This window comes from Mauremys reevesii, linkage group 9 (genome assembly GCF_016161935.1).
Source record: "Mauremys reevesii isolate NIE-2019 linkage group 9, ASM1616193v1, whole genome shotgun sequence".
Classification (NCBI taxonomy): domain Eukaryota; kingdom Metazoa; phylum Chordata; order Testudines; family Geoemydidae; genus Mauremys; species Mauremys reevesii.
In genome coordinates, this window is record NC_052631.1 from 14,293,342 (window position 1) to 14,312,960 (window position 19,619).

General features: G+C 43.1%; 1 protein-coding gene across 6 annotated transcripts in view; it reads left to right on the forward strand.

Moving 5' to 3' along the window:
• Positions 1–16,602, forward strand: part of SPATA16 (spermatogenesis associated 16) — a 137,424-nt gene extending 120,822 nt beyond the window's left edge. For all 6 annotated transcript variants that reach the window (XM_039486929.1, XM_039486925.1, XM_039486930.1 and 3 more), the window contains one exon: positions 16,261–16,602. In XM_039486929.1, the coding sequence (XP_039342863.1) occupies positions 16,261–16,383 (123 nt within the window). In that variant the 3' untranslated portion in view covers positions 16,384–16,602. The remainder of the gene's footprint in view (positions 1–16,260) is intronic.
• Positions 16,603–19,619: the final 3,017 nt, after the last annotated feature.

The window sequence follows — 19,619 nt, forward strand, 5'->3', positions numbered from 1 at the left end:
TGAATTTAGCATTCAGGTTCATTGTTATTTTAAAGTATTAAAAACAAAGCAAAAATGGCTGAGTAATTTTGCTGATAAAAGCAAATGGCTATGTAAAGAGTCTGTCTTTCTCACTATTAATGGGACATGGAGACTTTCACCTGTAGGCCCCTGCATAAAATTTGGCCAACGTCCCAAGTTGTTGAAATTATTGCTACCTGACAGCAGTTTGAGTTGGAGGCAATCTCAGTCCGTTTCCTGGTGAACAGGTGTCCGACCACAGAATGCTCACTAATCACTGACACTGGTAGTCTCAGCAGACAGGCCAAGAAATTAGTTACACAGGAGCTGAAATTCACTTCCCTTCACCCTCAACCCAAAATCCAAGTACCTGTGATTTGTGCAGGGAAGCGAATGTTGCAGGTGGCAGGTATAAAAATCTCTTCCATGTCCATCTGTCTCCACACCTGCCCCCAAGCTAGAATAGAGGCTGAGACCTCTGCAGATCCCTTCCAGTGCAGGTTGTGGCCACTGGATCCATGTAATCAAGGACCCACTGGACATGCTTCTGTCCAGTCCCAGGCCAGTTTCCATGTTCCCGTGTGGGGCTGACATAGACCCTAGTTCCACCATGTGTAGATGGTATAGAGTTCTCCTGCATCCCTATTATGCTGCTGTTCACCCTCCATGCAGTGAACCCATGGCACTGGCAGTTCACAGTGAAGAGTTTCTGTGCTATATATTGCTAGATACATTTAACCCACAGAGACCTACCTTTCCTCTCACCCATCAGGGTAATCTCTCCAAGTCAGCATTCAAGTACATTGACTGAGCAGTGTTGAAGAACTTGCACTGTCACTGTCTGGTCTGTGCATATATTTTGAAATGATCTTCTATCTACCTGCCAGGGCCTTGTGTCAGGGTACTGTATCTGATGCAGTCCCTACACTGCCATAGGTGTTAGTGATGTCATTAAATATTGCAAGGAAACACAGACTCGTGGACTCAGGACCTTTCGGGTAATTGAGGGAGGAATTGATTTTCAGTCATTTCAATATAAGACCAAGTGCATTAATAAAATATCTTTGACTTCCCTCTCTCTTTTCTACAGTTTTAAGAAACTTCCATCTTAAACTTGCCAGAGCCTACAAATCATAACTTTTGGGGTTACAATAGAAAAGTTTTGTCATGTGTTCAAGGCACTGGGCCAGGACTGTAGCCTGATCTATGGTTTATGTATTCATTATATTGATTGCTTAATACCCAGTTATTACTTTGCGGTTTGACAAGTTCTTATCTCAGGATCAGGCCCAGTATTATCAAAATTACTGTTCAGTTGGGAACGCCAATGTGCATGGTTGCAGCACTCACAATTTAGGAACCTTTCTATATTTACAATAGTTTATTAATACATTTAGCAAAACACTCTATTCCCACCCAGTTCCCCAAAATTTAAGGGTGACCATTGGGCCGTTTATCTGGGCCAATCTTCATAGCCTCAACCCTTATCCTAACTGCTGAATCCAATGTCTTATAGGAGACAGGCCTGTAGGTTCCTTGCATAACTGCTAACTAAAATAAAAGCTAAAGCTAGCTCTATGGGCTACCAGACTCAGGAGTCTTATAATCAATTCCCCGCTCTGCCAAAGCTAACCTGTGCAATATTGGTCGATCACTTAATTGCTCTGTGCCTTAGTTCCGCCCTGCTGTACTATAAATAAATAAATAAATAAATGGCATAGCAATACTTCCCTCCCTTGTGAGAAGAAATTCATTCATATTTGTGAGGTACCCAGATACTAGAGTAACTGAGGGAGCCTGTAAGTGGATAAACAGACATATTAGAACCTACCAACTGGTAACTTCCACATCAAAAGGAAGGTACAATAATGCAGCAGGGCCCAACACGGATCATTTTAATCTTCATATGTAATAATGCAAATCTTTCCCTCTCCTCCTTTCAGTTCCCTGGGAATTCAGACAGCTTGTGATTTAATAGGGTCCTTTTAACATCTTTTGAACAACTGAACAATAGACACAAGTTGACAAATAGACTTCTCTGAACTGCCACATGTGAGACACTTCATAAAGCCTTAACATCTGAGTTTACCTCAAGGGCATCACATATTTTGCAATGTAGCTAAGTTATGGCCGCCATTTGCTGAGCTCAGTGGAATGACTATTTCATAAATCTGACAGCAGAGCAAACACGTAAGAATGAATAAAAGAACAGATGTAACTAACATAAGGATAAATGTATGGGAAAAGCTGTACTAATGTATGTGAATATGAAACAGAGTAAAATTAGGCTATATTTTTGCAAGGCAAACAGACTGCTGGGTAGCTGATCTTTGCTTCCAGTACCTATGCCTTTTTCAGCAGCAACAGGCCACTGTTTGATGAACCCCTCTATTTCACTGACATTCCCTCTTAATTGAAAATTAAACCATGGCAAGGCGGAACAGACGAGACAGTCTTCAGGTCAAGAGTAGGAAACAACAAGGGACACTCTTGGTATCTTGATGGGAGAATAGTACTGGATTCCGGATACTACTATACTTACTTGGTATAAATGATGTTGGAAAGTAGAAGTGGGGAAAAAAATGTATGGTAATCTAATCCACTGCCCATTGTTCACATGCAATCTGCTCTGCAATGCTGTATTCTTTTAAAGTCCCTGTTCCTAGGTTATCAGGCTTTCAGTGCATTGTAGCAGGAGTTTGCTCAGGTTTTTATAAGCTAGTAGAACAGGGGTAAGCAACCTATAGCATGTGTGCCAAAGGCGGCACGTGAGTTGATTTTCAGTGGCACTCACACTGCCTGGGTCCTGGCCACCAGTCCGGGGGACTCTGCATTTTAATTTAATTTTAAATGAAGCTTCTTAAACAGTTTTAAAACCTTATTTACTTTACATACAACAATAGTTTAGTTATATATTACAGACTTATAGAAAGAAACCTTCTAAAAACATTAAAATGTATTACTGGCACACAAAACCTTAAATCAGAGTGAATAAATGAAGACTCGGCACAGCACTTCTGAAAGGTTGCCAACCCCTGTAGTAGAAGATAAATGGGTCCTCCTGTACCACTCCATTTCTGGATGTGTCCTGTTTCAAATGGAACCTCCACTGAAACGCCATTCTACTCTGACTGAGTAAAGAAGACAAGGATGGTTACAAAAAGGTGTGTGAATTTGACAGGAAAAACAATGGGAATCTAATGGAGAGATTCTCAAAGAGAAACGGGATGTGGACAACACCAAAAAAAGGAAGATGGTTTTAGTAGCATCAGTTTGGCTGGGCTGAGCGCGAGTGAGATGATTAGCAGAGAATCCAGGGAGCAGAAGGCTGGTGATGATGGGAGATGACCAAACATGGGCTTAATGCTAGGGGAGGAAGAGGCAGCATTTAAATACACTGTAGCTGATGGGGTTTGTGACAGCTTGTTGAGAGAAGGGCAGGGGGAGGGAGGTCTGACTATGACAAGGAAGTTTTGAACCTGGTGCCAGGGAGCACAGTGGAATTTTCAAAGGAGTTGCAGAAGTAGAAAATGAGACTCTGTACTGCTGAGTCTCTGCTGATGCAGGATGGGAGTGTTGGAAAGACAAGCAAAGAATTAAACTGGTAAATTCAACAGCATTGTTGTGACAGTAAAAACATGTCGCCGTCTTCACTTGTATACCTGTATAACCAGTGATGGTTATAGAATTTTTGGAGTTTTCAAAACTTCCTGCCTGTAAATCAATCACTGCCTTTGAAATGTAACCCCTTTGGTTCTCTCTCATATACAGAATAGGCAGAAGTGAGGAAATGGCAAGAATGCAGTGCTCACAATGTTATTTGAGTATTTTTATGAATTTGCTGCTCATTTGCCCCACCAGCTATGCAGAAAAAGAGGCCAAGCATCTAACACAGGGGTCGGCAACCTTTCAGAAGTGGTGTGCCGAGTCTTCATTTATTCACTCTGATGTAAGTTTTCGCATGCCAGTAATACATTTTAACATTTTTAAAAGGTCTCTTCTATAAGTCTGTAATATAGAACTAAACTATTGTTGTATGTAAAGTAAATAAAGTTTTTTAAATGTTTAAGAAGCTTCATTTAAAATTGAATTAAAATGCAGAGCCCCCCTGGACCAGTGGCCAGGACCAGGGCAGTGTGAGTGCCACTGAAAATCAGCTCGCGTGCCGCCTTCGGCACCCGTGCCATAGGTTGCCTACCCCTGATCTAACATCATGTTAGACTGAGAAATAACATCAACTACTGACCTTTTATGTGCCTCCAAGTTGCTGATAGGCCAATAATAAAAACCAAACATATCAGCTGTTACTACTGGGGAGCAGAGCGAATGACTGCCCTGTTGCTACAAGTGACTTTTAATATCACTAGTTCCTAATTAATAGAAATGTGGCCTGTTCCACTATGCATGATGCAGAAAGAGACTGTTCAGGGGAAGAATTTTAAATAATGGTGAAAAATATAGCAATATAGTAGTATTTGAAACCTTAAAAAACTCCCCTGATTGCGGTCACCAATTCAGTTCCTTTTCCAGTAGGTCACAGGGCACAAGGCATTAAATATTGGAACTAGGCAAAATATTTTGACCAAAAATTGCCGATTCGAGTTGAGTTGCACATTTTGTAAATTCATGTTGAGTTCACCAAATTGTTTTGGTTGGAAAAAAAATACCCCCAAAAATCTGAAAAGAATCAAAATCTTTCATTCTGACATTTTCAAAACAACATGTTTCATTTCTTCTATTTGAAACAACTTTTCATTTTGAAATGTCCTTCAATTATTTTTTAAAAAAATTTAAAAACATCAAAATGAAACATTTCATTCAACCCAAAATATTTTCACCAACTTCTCAGTTCATTGAAAATTAATTTTTTTTGTTTGTTCATGTCCAGTCTATTTGAAATTAATTTTCTTTTTCAGAACTGTTAGCAAACAGTCAAATCAGTTATTTTCACAGCTCTGTTGAAAATCCCATTGCACTTTCCCTATAACTAGGGATTGGCACTGGTATTTTGGGCTAATGTTTCCTCAGTGCTTACTGTCATGAAGAGTCCTGTGCATAAATTCCATGCTTAGCTGCTGCCCTACACAACAGAGGTGGCATCCTTTGCCCAGTCGGATATGCATATGGAACCCAATCCTGCAAATTCTTACTACCGAGCATTATGCTTACTACTATGAGAAATACCATGAGTCATCAAGACTACTTGTAATAGTAAGCAGTATGCTTGATAGGGAGTGTTTGCAAGATAGTTTGTGAAGTGAAATTGGATTGTTCAAGCTGTCAGGCACTTAGTAAATGTAATCTATCATTATTATTATTATTCACACTCTCATTGCGAAACAGTCCTCTTCCCCCACCTACTTTTAGCACCAAATTAATGCTAACATGCCAACCGTCCTGTTTCCTATCAGTGCATACTGAACCGTTTTTTCAGTGATTCACTAATTCAGTCCTTTAAGAAGGAAATGTGTGACAGAGCTGTCTGTCACTTAACATGCCTCTTTCATTAAAGAATGGCAATGCAGATGAACCAGATGTGTGCAAAATAGAAAAGAGAAACATTGTATTTATCTTTTGCATCAGCATCCAAAATTGGGGCCATTTCTGGAAGTAGGTACAAGGCACGAATTGCACAATCTTTTAGACAAAGTTGTCAAACAATTGTAGATAAGTGCTTTGGATCTGGACACAGTAGTTATAAGTATTGTGTATGTCACAATGCAGGGCAACTGCACCTGTATTCCCCCTAAGTGGTCAGCAAGGCACCTACACTTAGGGTCCTGGCTCTTCAATCATCACCTCTCCTGGGTTTTTCCAAGCTGCACCTTTTCCTGTCTGCACTGTGAGTTCTCAGCAAGTCAGGCTACCTAAGCAGGCCTGCTTTGCTTTCTTCTCATAAGAACATGAGGACGGCCACACAGGGTCAGACCAAAGGTCCCTCTAGTCCAGAATCCTGTCTTCTGACAGTGGCCAAAGCAGGTGCCCCAGAGGGACTGAACAGAAGAGGTAATCATCAAGTGATCCATCCCCTTTCACCCATTCCCAGCTTCTGGCATTGATGGACCTATCCTCCATGAATTTATCTGGTTCTTTTTTGAACCCTGTTATAGTGTTGGCCTTCACAACATCCTCTGGCAAGGCAGCCCCTCAGAGGCTATAAATAAACTACCATACAGCTTTTTCCTAAGCAAGCACATTAATTGTTAAGGTGAAAGCATTACAGAGAAAACATATCTAAAACACACATGCTAATAAGCTCACCAGGGATCACCCCAACTCCAGTAGGGGCTTTTATAGGAGTTAGTCCTAATTGCACCACGTGCAATTTTCTATGGTTACAAGTTCATCACACCTTTTTCCCAGAACAAGAACATTATGAATCTATAACTCACTCTTTTAGTTTGGACCTCTGATCTTGTCCTTGCATAACAGGTGATCAGCAGACACAGGTCCCCTCCTCAGGACAAATCTTCAAAAAGCTGAGTTCTTGCATAACTAGAGAAATACATTTGCATTTACTTCCCCTTAGAGATTTCCTGGGAAACTTACTAAACTTTAAAAGTTAATTCTTGTCTGGTACATTGTTTCAAATAGTTCTTTGGAAGCTCATAGAACTCCCAGGGTTTACATTAGTCATGTCACCCCCACCAAGAGACATTGCATACAATCCAACAGTGATACATAAACATTTGCATTTTTAATACAATGAACTCCTAAGATACTTAAATTTAATTCAGTAAGGTAACTTAATTCAGAAAGGTTTCATTTAATTCAGTAAGGTTTATTGTAATTCAATAAGGTTTGTCCAGGACATTGCAGCATATGGCCATATCTGTCATAGTGCGTTACTGTGCTGTCCCCAAAAAAGAGCATTCTTGTTGCAGCTGTGCGTCTCAAACATGCACAGCCAGATGTACTAACAGCAAGGAAAATCATGCATTTCTATGGCCAGAGTTTCTCCCAGGTAACGAGCACCCTTCGCTCCCAGAACCTGTGCAAACCAGATCACTTACTTTTTAAATAAAATCTGCAAAGATTTCTGCTCATCACTTTTACTGGCTAATCCTCTCAGCTCTTACTCCTGTGCTTCATATATAAACCTCACTAGCCTCTCTCTAAGACCTCTTTCTATAGAGTTTTACTGTCTATCTTCATTACACTGAGGTGCTGTAGAAGCTGGATAAGCCTGAATGTAAAATAAAGGTATGAAGGAGGAAGATGTTGAGATGATGTTTAAAGGCAGCATATTGCCTCCTAATACCAATAGTTCCTAACGAATAGAAATAAATACAAACGTTTTAAGATTTATTTTGCCAGTACATGTAATTTATGGCTCTTAGATAAGATTTTCAAGAGTAGACGCACCACTTAGGGTTAGAGTTCTAAAGGCAGTTAAGCACCTAGAGATGCAGAAAGATGCCGCGGCACTTTTGAAAATCGCATTAGATACCTAAGTCCCATTGCTATCAGTGAGAGTGAGGCCCTATGAGGTACTTTTGAAAATGCCATCTTTGAAATTATATCTTTAAAGATCTGGCCCCACCAGGGGCCTAAGTCCCATTGGTTTGTTCAATGGCATTTAGGCACCTGGGAAACTGGGACATAGGCCCCTGAGTGACTTAGGTGCTTTTGAAAACTTTGCCATGGCTTGTTACATATCTAGCTAATTTTTCTCCAAATAAAGTAAATACTTTTCCTCTGTTGGTTTGCCCTCATGGAATATTGCCTCCTGCATCTTCTGCTTTTGTAAAGCCTTTGATCTGCTTTAGCAGCTAGCATGGCGGATGGTAGATATTCCTGCTCATATCTGTGAAGTCATGCTGCCCTTTTAAAAGGTAGGTGTGCATTCTGACAATTTTGTGACCAAAACTGCTTTCCTGAGTACTGGATGAATCAATATCTTCCTGGTGATTGTTTGGCAATCATAGAACCAGAGGGTTAGAAGGGACCACAAGGGCCATCTCGTCTAACCCTCTGCCAAGATGAAGGCTTTGTTGGGTCTAAACCATCCAAGCCAGATGGCTATCCAGCCTCCTTTTGTAAACCTCCAGTGAAGGAGCTTCCACAACCTCCTTAGGCAGTCTGCATCATTGGCCTCCTGTTCTTACCGTGAAGAAGTTTCTCCTGATATTTAATCTAAATCTGCTGTGATGTAGTTTGAACCCACTGCCTCTTGGCCTGCCCTTTCTGGCAAGAGAGAACAACTTTTCTCTATCCTTTTTATAGCAGACTTTCAAGTATCTGAAGACAGCTATCATGTTCCCCCTTAATCTCCTCTTTTCCAAACTAAACCTACCCAGTTCCTTCAACCTTTGCTCCTATGGCTTGCAGTCCATCCATTCAAACTTTGTCACTCGCCTGTGGATCCTTTCCAGTGTTGTTGCATCCTTTCTATACATTGGTGACCAGAACTGGACACAGCTGAGGCCTAACCAGCGCTGAGTAGAGCGGTACTATCAGCGCCTGTGAATTGCATGCTATGCCTCTGTTAAGGCAACCTAAAATTGCATTTGCTTTTTTTGCAGTAGCATCACATGTTGAGGTTGTGATCCACCACAACACCCAGATCCTTCTCAGCAGTGCTGTTGCCAAGACAGTTATCCCCCATTCTGTATTTGTGCATTTGGTTTTTCTTAGCTATATGTAGCACCTTACATTTGTCTTTGTTGAATTTCCTTGTGTTATCTATTGCCCAGTTCTCCAATTTAGCAAGATCCCATCCTCCAAAGTGTTTGCAACCCCACCCCTAGCTTTATGTCATCTGCAGATTTCATGAGTATGCTCACTATTCCTACATCCAGTCATTAATAAAGATGTTAAATAACACCAGACCCAGAACAGACCACTATGGAGCCCCCACTTGAGACCTCCTTCCAATCTAACATCATTCCATTAATAGCTACTCTTTGCTTGTGGTTGTTTAACTAATTATGTATTTACTTAATGGTAGTTCCACCGAGCCCGTATTTCTCCAGCTTACTTATCAGACTCTCATGTGGGACTGTGTCAAAAGCTTTGCTAAAGTCCAGATATATTATGTCTAGCGCATTCCCGCATCCACCAAACCCGTTACCTTGTCAAAGAAGAAAATCTCTGATCATCGATGTCTGTTCTTCAGGGCAAGCCCTCTGCAGCAATTATATGTAACAGTGACAAATTTAGTGACATCTGTGACTCATCAGGACTTGGATGAAAACAACCTGGACTATGAATTATAGCTATATAATACATCTTGGGCCTTATCATCCTGTTTGGTGCATGTTGTGTGTTTAAGGAAAACTATGCAAAGTGTCCTCGTCCCAGTGAAGAATAGCACCATGTGCATAAAAACTCAGTGCAGTTGGGCTCTCTTTGAGAATACTAGTGATGTATATGTGAAGCAAGCATTACCAGAAAAGGAGAAAGTAGTCTTTCAAAAAGAAACATGGCCAGGCTGAAAGAGCCTGTGTCACATGGTGTCCCTTTCCCTGCTCCAGTGAAGTTGCATATCAAAAGCACACGAGAGACTTAGGATGTCTCTGGCAGCTCCACGCCCAGTTACTGTGTGCTCATGGGACCATGGAGTTAAAAGGATGAGTGGGTACTGAGTGTAGGCAGCCACATGAGACACCAGGAGAGTCTGGCAGTAGTAATAAGGGCACCATGGCCAAACAGATGCAACGTCCCTCTTATGGTCCCCACAGATAAGTCAGCATAATAACTGGAATTATCCACCTGCTAATAGTATTCAAGACACAGGGAGTGACTGTAACAGGGACTATACAGGTCTCTCACATACAGGAGGGAGACCTATATAGTGGCCCTTGGTGGCTAGGTGTAGATATCCAAAACTAGCCATCTGGCCATTACAAGGTACAAGTAAGGTGGGCACAGCTGGCCCATATGCAGCCAATTATATCTCCTCTCTCTAAGCAAACAAGCTGCCCCCAGAGAATAGACTTAAACCAGGGACCAACAGAGTGATGTGCCGAGGATCCATTACAACTCCCTACGGAGGGCACTTTCCCAGCTGATGAGCAACATTGACAGTTGTCTCCTGCGTTGCCATTCACTATCACTGACCCACCTTACCCCTCCCTGCTGGCGAGCCTCAAGCTATTTGCAGGATATTATTGGTAAAATAGGTAGGGTCAGGACTGAAAATACCTTTATTCACTTCAAACAAGCATATATTGTTCCTTATCTTTGTATGGAGTTCTATTTAATGTCACTTTCAAGAATGCAATAAAATGTTTCTGAATCAAACTCCCAGCTAAAGTAAAAACCATATATTCTTCTTGACTGACAAGAACTTCTGCAGTTCAGTCTTCAAATAAATCATGTTCTGTTATCAAAGTGCCCCATATTGGCATTGCAGCCTGGCATTAACTATATTAAATAAATGTGCTGAAAGTATTTAACCATTTACAATTTCTGCACACTTTTGTACAATAATGTAACAGCATTTTAGTTAAATATGAGCTGTTTGCCTTTGTAGTTAAATGAACCATAGACCATCACCTTTTCTATTGGGAATTCAGAATGAACATATAGTGCAGAGTAATTGATTTGTAGCCCGTCCAGTCATTTAGAGTGCATTAATTATACCTTTCATCTTTTTCAAGATGTGTGAGAATGGAAGTGCCTTTATGTGTGGCCCTGAAAAAAGACAGGCATGGAGCTTCCATCATTCCATTTATGTTCATTTTATTAAAAAAAAAAAGGGGGGGTGAGAAAAAGGAAATCCTTCAGGTACATGGTTGTGTCTCAGCGAAAGTGAGAAGAGAAGGTACTTTCTGATCAGTGGAACGCCAGGCCTGTGGATTACTGGTTTGATGGCACAGCCTGTCCTGTACCTAGCTTTGAAGTTTTCCCCATCCTTTTCACTGTCAGTGCCATTTAGGTGCCACCTGCCTGGTTGTTAACAGCCCTGACCAGTTTTTGTGCTGCTCGGTTTTGTCACGTGGTACCAATGTTCACTGTAAGCTCTGTGCATGCAGAGCTGCACGGTGACCTTGTAACTACCGTGCGGGTCACCTGGCTGGGAATGTGGCCAGCATCCAGGTCCCGCTCTGCGGGCCAGGTCCTCCACCTACCAAAACTAGGGTGACTCCTCTCTGCACTGGGGACTGGGAAGCAGGACAGAACCGAGGCTTGCCAACAGGGAGAGGGTAAGAAGTAGGGTGAGGACTGCAGGTGGCCAGTGGCTGGTTATGCTGCATCTCAAAGGTGGCAACTATAATCAACTCAAATGTCCAAAATAAGAAGTTCACAGCATTACGGGTGGGCAAATTAGCCTTTAACTTCCCATGTCCCATTTACTGTTTTCTGTCCATAATGCGACATGTACTTGCAGTTTATCATTTGGTCACTAGCTGTCTCAGTATGAAGTACAAAGTTCCATATAGGGTGTGGGCTCTGGTAAACAAGGGAAACAAAACTCAACCTCAAGTTGGGTGGAAGCCTCTTTGCAACTTTTTTTCTTTAATAAAGACCTCCTCCTGAAGGACTCTGATTCCCTATATCCTGGCACTCACAGTCCCTTTGCAGTATAATTTTGCCACATTCTCACAGTCCTACTTCCCATTTTTAAAAACCTCCCCAACTCTGGATCCATTCTTTATTTCTTCTGTATCTCTTTCACCCTCTCTTCTTCGCTCAGATTATCAGTCCATCTGTATTTTCTACCTCTTTGTCTTTTCTTTTTCTCTTTTCCTCGGTTTGGCCTCTGTTGCTTTTCGATATATCAATAAATTCCCCAGGACCTTATATATTGCTGCCATTGTATTCCTTCATGCAGAATTATAGACCAGCATCTGAGGGTACATCCACAAAGCAACTAGACCCCCGTGGCTGGCCCATGCCATCCAATTCAGGCTGCAGGGCTATTTCATTGCTGTGTTGATGTCTGGGCTCTGCCTGGAGCCGGGTTCTAGGCCCCAATGAGGTGAGAGGGTCCCAGAGCTTTGTTCCAGCCCAAGCCGGGAAGTCTACATAGCAATGAAACAGCTCCACAGCCCGAGCCTGACTCAGCTGGCACAGACAAGCCACAGGTTTTTCTTGGCTGTGTAGAAATACCCTAAGAAGGAACTTACATGTAAAACCAGCAGAACTCCATTGACTTCCTTAGTAGAAACTCCTTATGGCTACAAAGAAAAGTGTATACATGTGAATCTCTCAGAAACTGATGCTGTTGTCTTCCTGAGGCTGCAAACAACATAAGTTAAATTAGTTGTGAGATGGGCATAGACTTCCTTGTACATCTCAATAAGGTATTAGCTATGAAACTTAATTAGGACAATTGACATGCAACATTGTAATAGCTAACATATGTATTCCAGGATCCCAAACTGCCTCTCGTGCCTTTCTCAATATCAAATGCCCCAGCTTTCCACTATCCAGCTACCAAGACCTCCAACTTCTACACCTGACAACTTCTCAAGTGTGTTGTCAGACTCTGAAGCACAAGAGAAAATTTACGGGTGGCATAAAATAAATTGAATTTAATATCAAGTTAAATAACACAAGAAATATGGCAAAGAGTTCTGTGGCACCTTATAGACCGTTGTGAATACCCACTTCATCAATATTCACCCACGAAAGCTCATGCTCCAATACGTTTGTTAATCTATAAGGTGCCACAGAACTCTTTGCCGCTTTTACAGATCCTGACTAACACAGCTACCCCTCTGATATTTGACAAGAAATACACTGCACTATTAGTTAATATTTCATTCCATAAAAAACCTCGATTTTTATATTTAACCAGAGCCGCCACAGCACTTGCAGTCTGCCATGCAGCTGTACTGCAAAATGGAGGGAATTTTACTGCAGAATTTAGGTCTAGCTTGCTACAAAGTATATATGCCCATAAACCATATGCCCCTGTTTCTTCCATCTCTCCCCTCGTTCCTTTGTTTTCCCTTCTGCAATGTCTTTCCCCTGTTTCCTCTGTCTATTGGGACCTGTCTGTAGTGATCCAGTGAGAAGAAACAGAGCCAAGTGCAACCTGCGATTAGGAACTGAAAGGGAAGAGCTGCGAGCCACCTCAGTGATAGGGCCATTCCTGTCACGGGCCCAAATAACATGAGTATAGGCGGCATTCTGCTGTTTGGAAGCTTATCCAGAGTAGAAATGGTTTCTGCTGCCACTGTACGGCTGAGAGGCAGGTATGGTGGGAACACCTGCCTGCAGAGTGTGGGGAGGTACAGTTCGTGGAAGCAACACAGCAGAGCACAGGTCGCAATACAAGTTGTCTGGTCAGTCAATGAAAATGGGCCTCCTGGACTCTCAGGTCGCCAAGCACGTCGGAATGTGCACCCTAGCACAGGGCCATCCAAGACACTGTACATTTGGACGCATGGGTTAAGTACATCTCTTGCAAACAGGGAAGGCATTAAGGGACATCACTGTTCGGGCACCCATGGTGTCAAAGGCTTCTTGTATAGGACAATCCTAATTGGCCCAGTCCAGGCATTGACTTCACGGTGGAACGTGCAGCATCTCTGTAAAGTGGACAGCGGGTTTTTTTCCCCTGCTATGGAAGCTGAAAGGCTGATTCAGTGGGCATAGGACCAGGCCTGAAATGAGTCACACAAGAGTCACTAACATAATTGAGTAGTGTCAGGTCTATGACCAAATCCTGCAGGTCTTGACTTCAGTGGTAGTGTTGCCTGAGTAAGGACTGAAGGACTTTGTGCTATCGCTGCAGGATTTGCCCTTGTCAGTAGTAGGCTATCAGCAATTGTCACAGTTTGGCTATAATTATTTCTAACATTTTCTCTACAGCAGCCATGAAACGCCCGCTCTGTGACAGTAACCTCTTTCGTGCCACCTTCTGACGATAGCCCTTCAACGTGACAGCCATATGCTCCATTTACAATGCCTCCAATTTACCTTTTGAAATGACATGTGCAATCTAAGAACCATGAATAAGCACTGCTGAAAGGTGCCGCCACCTAACTGCCATTCTAAACTAGCCCACACCGCCTGTCATGCTGTCAAAGGAATGTATTTTCTGCGTGTTCGTGTGCTAATTTAAATCTTGCTCCGGCTCACGGCCGTACATTTTAATTGTAAGTCAGCTATGATTTGAATGCCATCACTGCTGTGCAAATAACATCATCCGCTCATCCTCTGTGGTAGTAGCACAGCCGTTATATAAGCAACTGTTAGTCCTCCACCCCTTGCTATGCCATTTTGGGGGCAGGGCTCTTGCTTTGAGAGGTGTGTTATAAATACAAAATGCATCTAATAGTAGACACATTGTGATTTGATCTGTGAAAATAAACCAGGGATTTCTGGGGACATTATAAACCATGGACTCAGTGCTGCACTGGTTTATTATGTCTCAAGACCCGAGAGGAGAAACCCCTCATCACCACCACTCCCCATAGCCTGTTTTGAACAAGGTTGAGGAAATGCTGGCATGAGGGGGAAACAATGGAAGCCACGCCCCCAAGGTGTTTGCTTGGCCGAAATAAGAGTGATTTCGTTAACGTCAAGGGAAAAAATGAAGTTGCCTTTTAATCTAACCTTGGGTGAGAGGCTGGTCTTGCAGATAAAGCATGGGACTGTGGAAGTCAAGTCCCATCTCTGCCGCACCGTCCTATGGGATATTGGGTAGGCCATTTCAGACCTAGGAGCCATTGGTGGGTGGCGGGGGACTTTTTTAAAATGGGGATAATAATGTTTCCATTCACACACCCTTTGTCTCTTTAGGCTGGTCTGTTATGACACTGTAAGCTCTTCGGGGCAGAAACCATCACGCGCTCGCTTGCTACAGTCCTGGCGGGCGCCTGTAGATGCTACTGTGCCAGAGCGCTCAGCCACACGTGGGTGAAACTCCACCACTGAACGCGAACCAGGTTTCCTAGGCTAGCTGGGAAAATATACCCGTGCCGGAGTTTCAAGTGGCTCTCTAGCAAGGTGCTGGCTATAAGTGCCCCACTGAAAAGCTGTACGCTGCAGGGGTGGTGGTGCTCCAAAAGTCAGAGGCTGTACTGAGGGCCTTCTACAGCAAAAGCCTCAGAGGGGCAGTGTAGGAAAAACCCTGAGTCACTGTGCATGACCTGCATGAGCTTTACATGCACCGACCACCATGCCCCCCCGCCCACATATGCGTACGCACCAGGCACAACCAGGGCGGAGTGGAGCTGCTTGGAGCCGGAGATCAGGAGCTCAGTAACAGCCGCTGCCTCACTGATATTGGAGGCATGTGCAAGCAGAACCTGGCCCCAATCTGTGAGTGTAGTAGTAAGCCACGCTCGGCTTAGTTTGTAGTCTGCTGTTCTGTTATGACACAAGCAATGCTCCACTGAATGTGAGTCAGGCTGATAGATTAAGCCTTTTTTTTTTTTAAGTATGCTTCTTAGAATGCAATTGGAAGCTTGCTTCTTTAGATGCTTATAGAAATAGGGCACTATGAAATGAGTTTGTATGTAATTAAATGCAAACTCATCAAAATCGTGTTCCCCTTATGAGAATGCTGCCCATTTCAGAGCATGCAATGGAGCTGAATAAACCTAACCGATGGGTATGGAGAACCATATAAATACGTCTGCGTCAGTATTTACAGAACACCTGTACACAGCCGCATTTTGTGTATGCTGTTTTAGATTGTTTTAAAGCTGGTGTTGACAGGAAAAAAGTGCGTGTATCTGAATGTGCCATTTATTAGAATAATTTTGATTTTATTCTAGGGGGAGACTGATGGTATCGTCAGGAATTATTGTTTTGCATCCTTTAGTCTTTTACTATCCTCTGGTGAATGATATTTCATGGGAAAATGTATTTATTCAGAACTTCATTTAGATTTAATAGAAAAATGACTCTTGCCATGGCAATGTGGACTACTCATTTTTCTCCCTGTGCTGACTTTCAGCATATAAATGCCAGCCGCCTCTATTCTCTTTTGTCATTCTTTCCTTATCAGAAAAATTTGCTTGAGATTAATTTCCTCATCATGCCTTCTTTTAGAGGGACTGTTTTTCAATGCCATTAAAAGACAGGGCTGTGATAAATTCCTATTTCCAATGTGCAGAACCCAGTGAAAGAGTCTATTCCACATCCGTAAAGGAATGCAATCCCCGTGGAAAAGAACAAAACAATACTTAGATACAGTTACACCAACCATTTCTTTGGGAACACTGTTCATTCCATAAAGCAATTTTTTTATTTAAAAAAAAAATTTTGAGAGAGAGACCAAACCTAGGTGATAAGAAGCTTTTTGTGTTTATTTGCAGGGAGAAACAGACCTTTGACATTTATTTCTATTTGCAGGTTGGAATAATTGAAGACTTCTTATATCACTTGGAAGACAGCTTCTTAAAGACCAAAAAGCTGAGAACGGCCAGGAGGCAGAAAATGAAAATGAAGAGGCTTCAAAGTGTACAGCAGCCCTAGTCTCTGGGGAAATATGATACTATCCCCTCCTCCTCCCTCAGCCCTCCAAGACATGTCGAGGACGGCAGCAAGGACATTAATACTGTGGAAGTTTTGACAGTTGGGACAACAAAGGCCTGCCTTCAAATTAATGAGGTGTCCCCTCACGATGGCTCATCCTTAGCAAGGAGCTCCTGCACTTCATTAGTCTCAACTGGCAGGAATAAATGTTTGCAGGAAGCTTGGCTTGAGAGAGTCTTATTCAAAATTGTGTTTTTATTTAAAGATGGTGGAGAAAGCGCCATTGCTGCATCTTTCCCACTTTCTCCTTTTAGTAGAGAATAAAGGCGAGTGGGTTTTATCCCACACACGCACACACACACACACACCCCTGCATGAAGTCCAGTTGACGTATAGTAAGGCCAGCAAGCTTTACACTTACAGGCCCACGTGCTACAAAGGTGGCCTAGAAACAGGGGGAAATCTCCTGTTTCAGGTGCCCAGTGTCAGGGTCCTGGTTTGCAGAAGTGCTAAGCATCCAATTGAAAATCCATTTGAAATTAATGGCTGCCATGAGCCTCAGAAAACAGACTCGAGGGTGCAGATTTTTTAAGGTATTTAGGCGTTGCTCTGCTCAGCATTACAAGACCAGAGGCCCAGGTCCTCCTGGATTCCAGCAGGGCAGGAGTTAGGCACCTAAATACTTTTGAGAAGCTGGGCCTTAAGTACCTAAGTCACGTTTGAAAATGGGCCTTAGCTATCTAAGGCCACGTCTACACTAGGTGTGATTTACTGGCGTAGCATTCCTGATGTAGCCCAGCACTGCTAGAGCAGCCACAGCCACACCAGCAAAGCTGCGCTTTTACCAGCATGGCTTATTTTATTTCACTCCTCTCTGAAGGAAACAAGCTATCATGGTACGATCACAGTTTTGCCAATATAACTGGCTACATTAGTGGCTTTTGCTGGCAGAGCAATATTGGTCAGGGCTCACACCTCTTCTCATGCCTGTCTGACACTTGCTGCAGGCTGTAGTGTAGACACAGCGTAAGTCACTTAGGGCTATACCCATGAAGCGCTTTAGGTACCTAATTGCCACTTTAGCTCCCTAAGTCCAAAAATTTAGATCTTTGAAACCCTGCTTAGCTGCCACCTAGCCACATTTCCTAAGTGCCGATGTGAGCACTGGTAACGTTCCCTAGGTGTCAAAATTTCTGCCAGTCCCCATTTGCAAAGCCACCTGATACTGCTGAGCCGCTACGCGCCTAAGCCCCAGTCACAAACTAGGCTCCATTCAACTAGGTGGTCCCCTGCCTAATTGCTCGGGGGCCCGATCCAACAGGTGTTCTCACAGCACACCAAATTCACTTTGTACTGCCCTCCCTTTGTACCGAATAGCCCAATGGTTAGCGCGCTCACCCACACACACACTCTACCTGAGCTGGCTCAGATCACTGTCTAGATGAGTGCCCTAACCCCTGGGTTGTGGGGTATTCTGGAGTAGTCGCACGCTCGCTCCGTTAAAACTGTTCCACTGTCTATAAAATTCTTAAATATTGATTAGGCCGGAGAGAAGACAGCACACTCACTCAGGAGGTCTGGGTTCCGGAGTCCCCATGCATTGTATAGGGAGCCTGGGTGCCTAATTTTTGGCTGAGGATTCCCTGGGGGTGGCAGGACACCATAAAAATTATGTGAGAGCTGCGACACCTGAGTCCCTTTGTGAATGCTCAGGGGCCTACATACCTTTGAGGAGTTGAGCCTAAGACGCTTTTGAAAATTTTATCCCAAGGCTTTTCAGATGAAATCCTGGCTCCATGGACGTCAGTGGCAAAACTCCTATTGCCTTCCATGGGAGTCAATACTTCACCATTGGGTTTGCTCCCTTACTGCTTTTCCATTCCCTTCAGATGCTTGTGACAGTCTTGCCAGGCCCTTGTAGAAAGCATTGGCTCACAGAGAGGAGTGAGATTTACACAAACTGAAGAACCTTACATCAAAATGCTAGTAAAACCGTGCTAGTCACAGCAGGATAAATGCTTGATATATACAACCATGATTCAAAGAAATGGTCTAGCAGAATGAAAATGTGATCAACTGCTAGCTACATAATCTGCGCTACCTAGGCCTATTTTAGACTCATGGGACACAGCTATAAAGGCTTATTTTACTATGGCAGCAGGGTTATTGTACAACAGGATAGATTTTTGTCAGCTGGAATTTTATGACACGTGATGGCAATCATCCATTTTTGATGAGCAGTCGCAGGGTAAAATGGAAAGCTAGCTCTCCAAGGACCAGAAAGTTACAAGCTAATCACATCCTATTTTGGTAAAGTGTCAGGATGACAGGAAATTTGGTGTAAATTGGTGTAACTGATCGCTCTGTTTATTCTGCAGCATGGAATACAAACACAAATATTTCTACCTAGTATGGTGTAAAGCACAACGTGCAATGAAAACAGATGATTACACAAAATCTAAAGCTTGGGGCAAGGGAGACATGTTATTGATGCTATAGAAAACAGTTTCCTGTTCAGTATTAGAAATCTGATTGCGCTGGTATGGTGCCGACCACAGACCCGCTGTGAGAGACCTAGTGTGGGGTGTGCAGCGATGTGGGGGAGGGGCAAGATGTGGCAGCTTACTTTCAGGCGCAGATGTTTGATGTCCAGATGGGAAGAAGGACTGCTCTACATTTTGCACTCAGGTTGATCTGTAGAGTACCATTGCTAGAGGCCATGGCTCGTGCCCTGCAGGATGCCTTGTGCTATAACAATTATCACACAGGGAAAGAAGTCTGTGGGACAATGCAAATAAAATGTGAAAAACGGCTCACCTCGGCCATGGAGAAAGAGGCGGGGTGGCCCATAAAAACGTTCTTACATACCCCACTAGTGTGTCCAAGACTGTATGTGAGTTATAGTTGTGTGTAACTACTGTTGTCTTTACCCTACACAGTGAAGTCTCTGCAGCAGCAGTATTTTGCGCATTACTTTCCCAGGCGCTTTGGAACTCCTTGAGTATAAGAGGCTCTCTACACAACATAGTCCATTCTGGGAATGCAGGATTGTCCCTAACAAATCAGCCCTGGCCTAGTCAGTGTGGTATCCTGCCTGTCCTGTTACAAGACCCAGTCACTGATATTTCAGAAAACAGTGGAAAGAACCAGCGAATGCACCTGATCAATTACTCAGTGGCATACCCTGGGAAAATCACTTATGCCTGCAGCAGCCAACATAGCTGCTAAAGGATGAG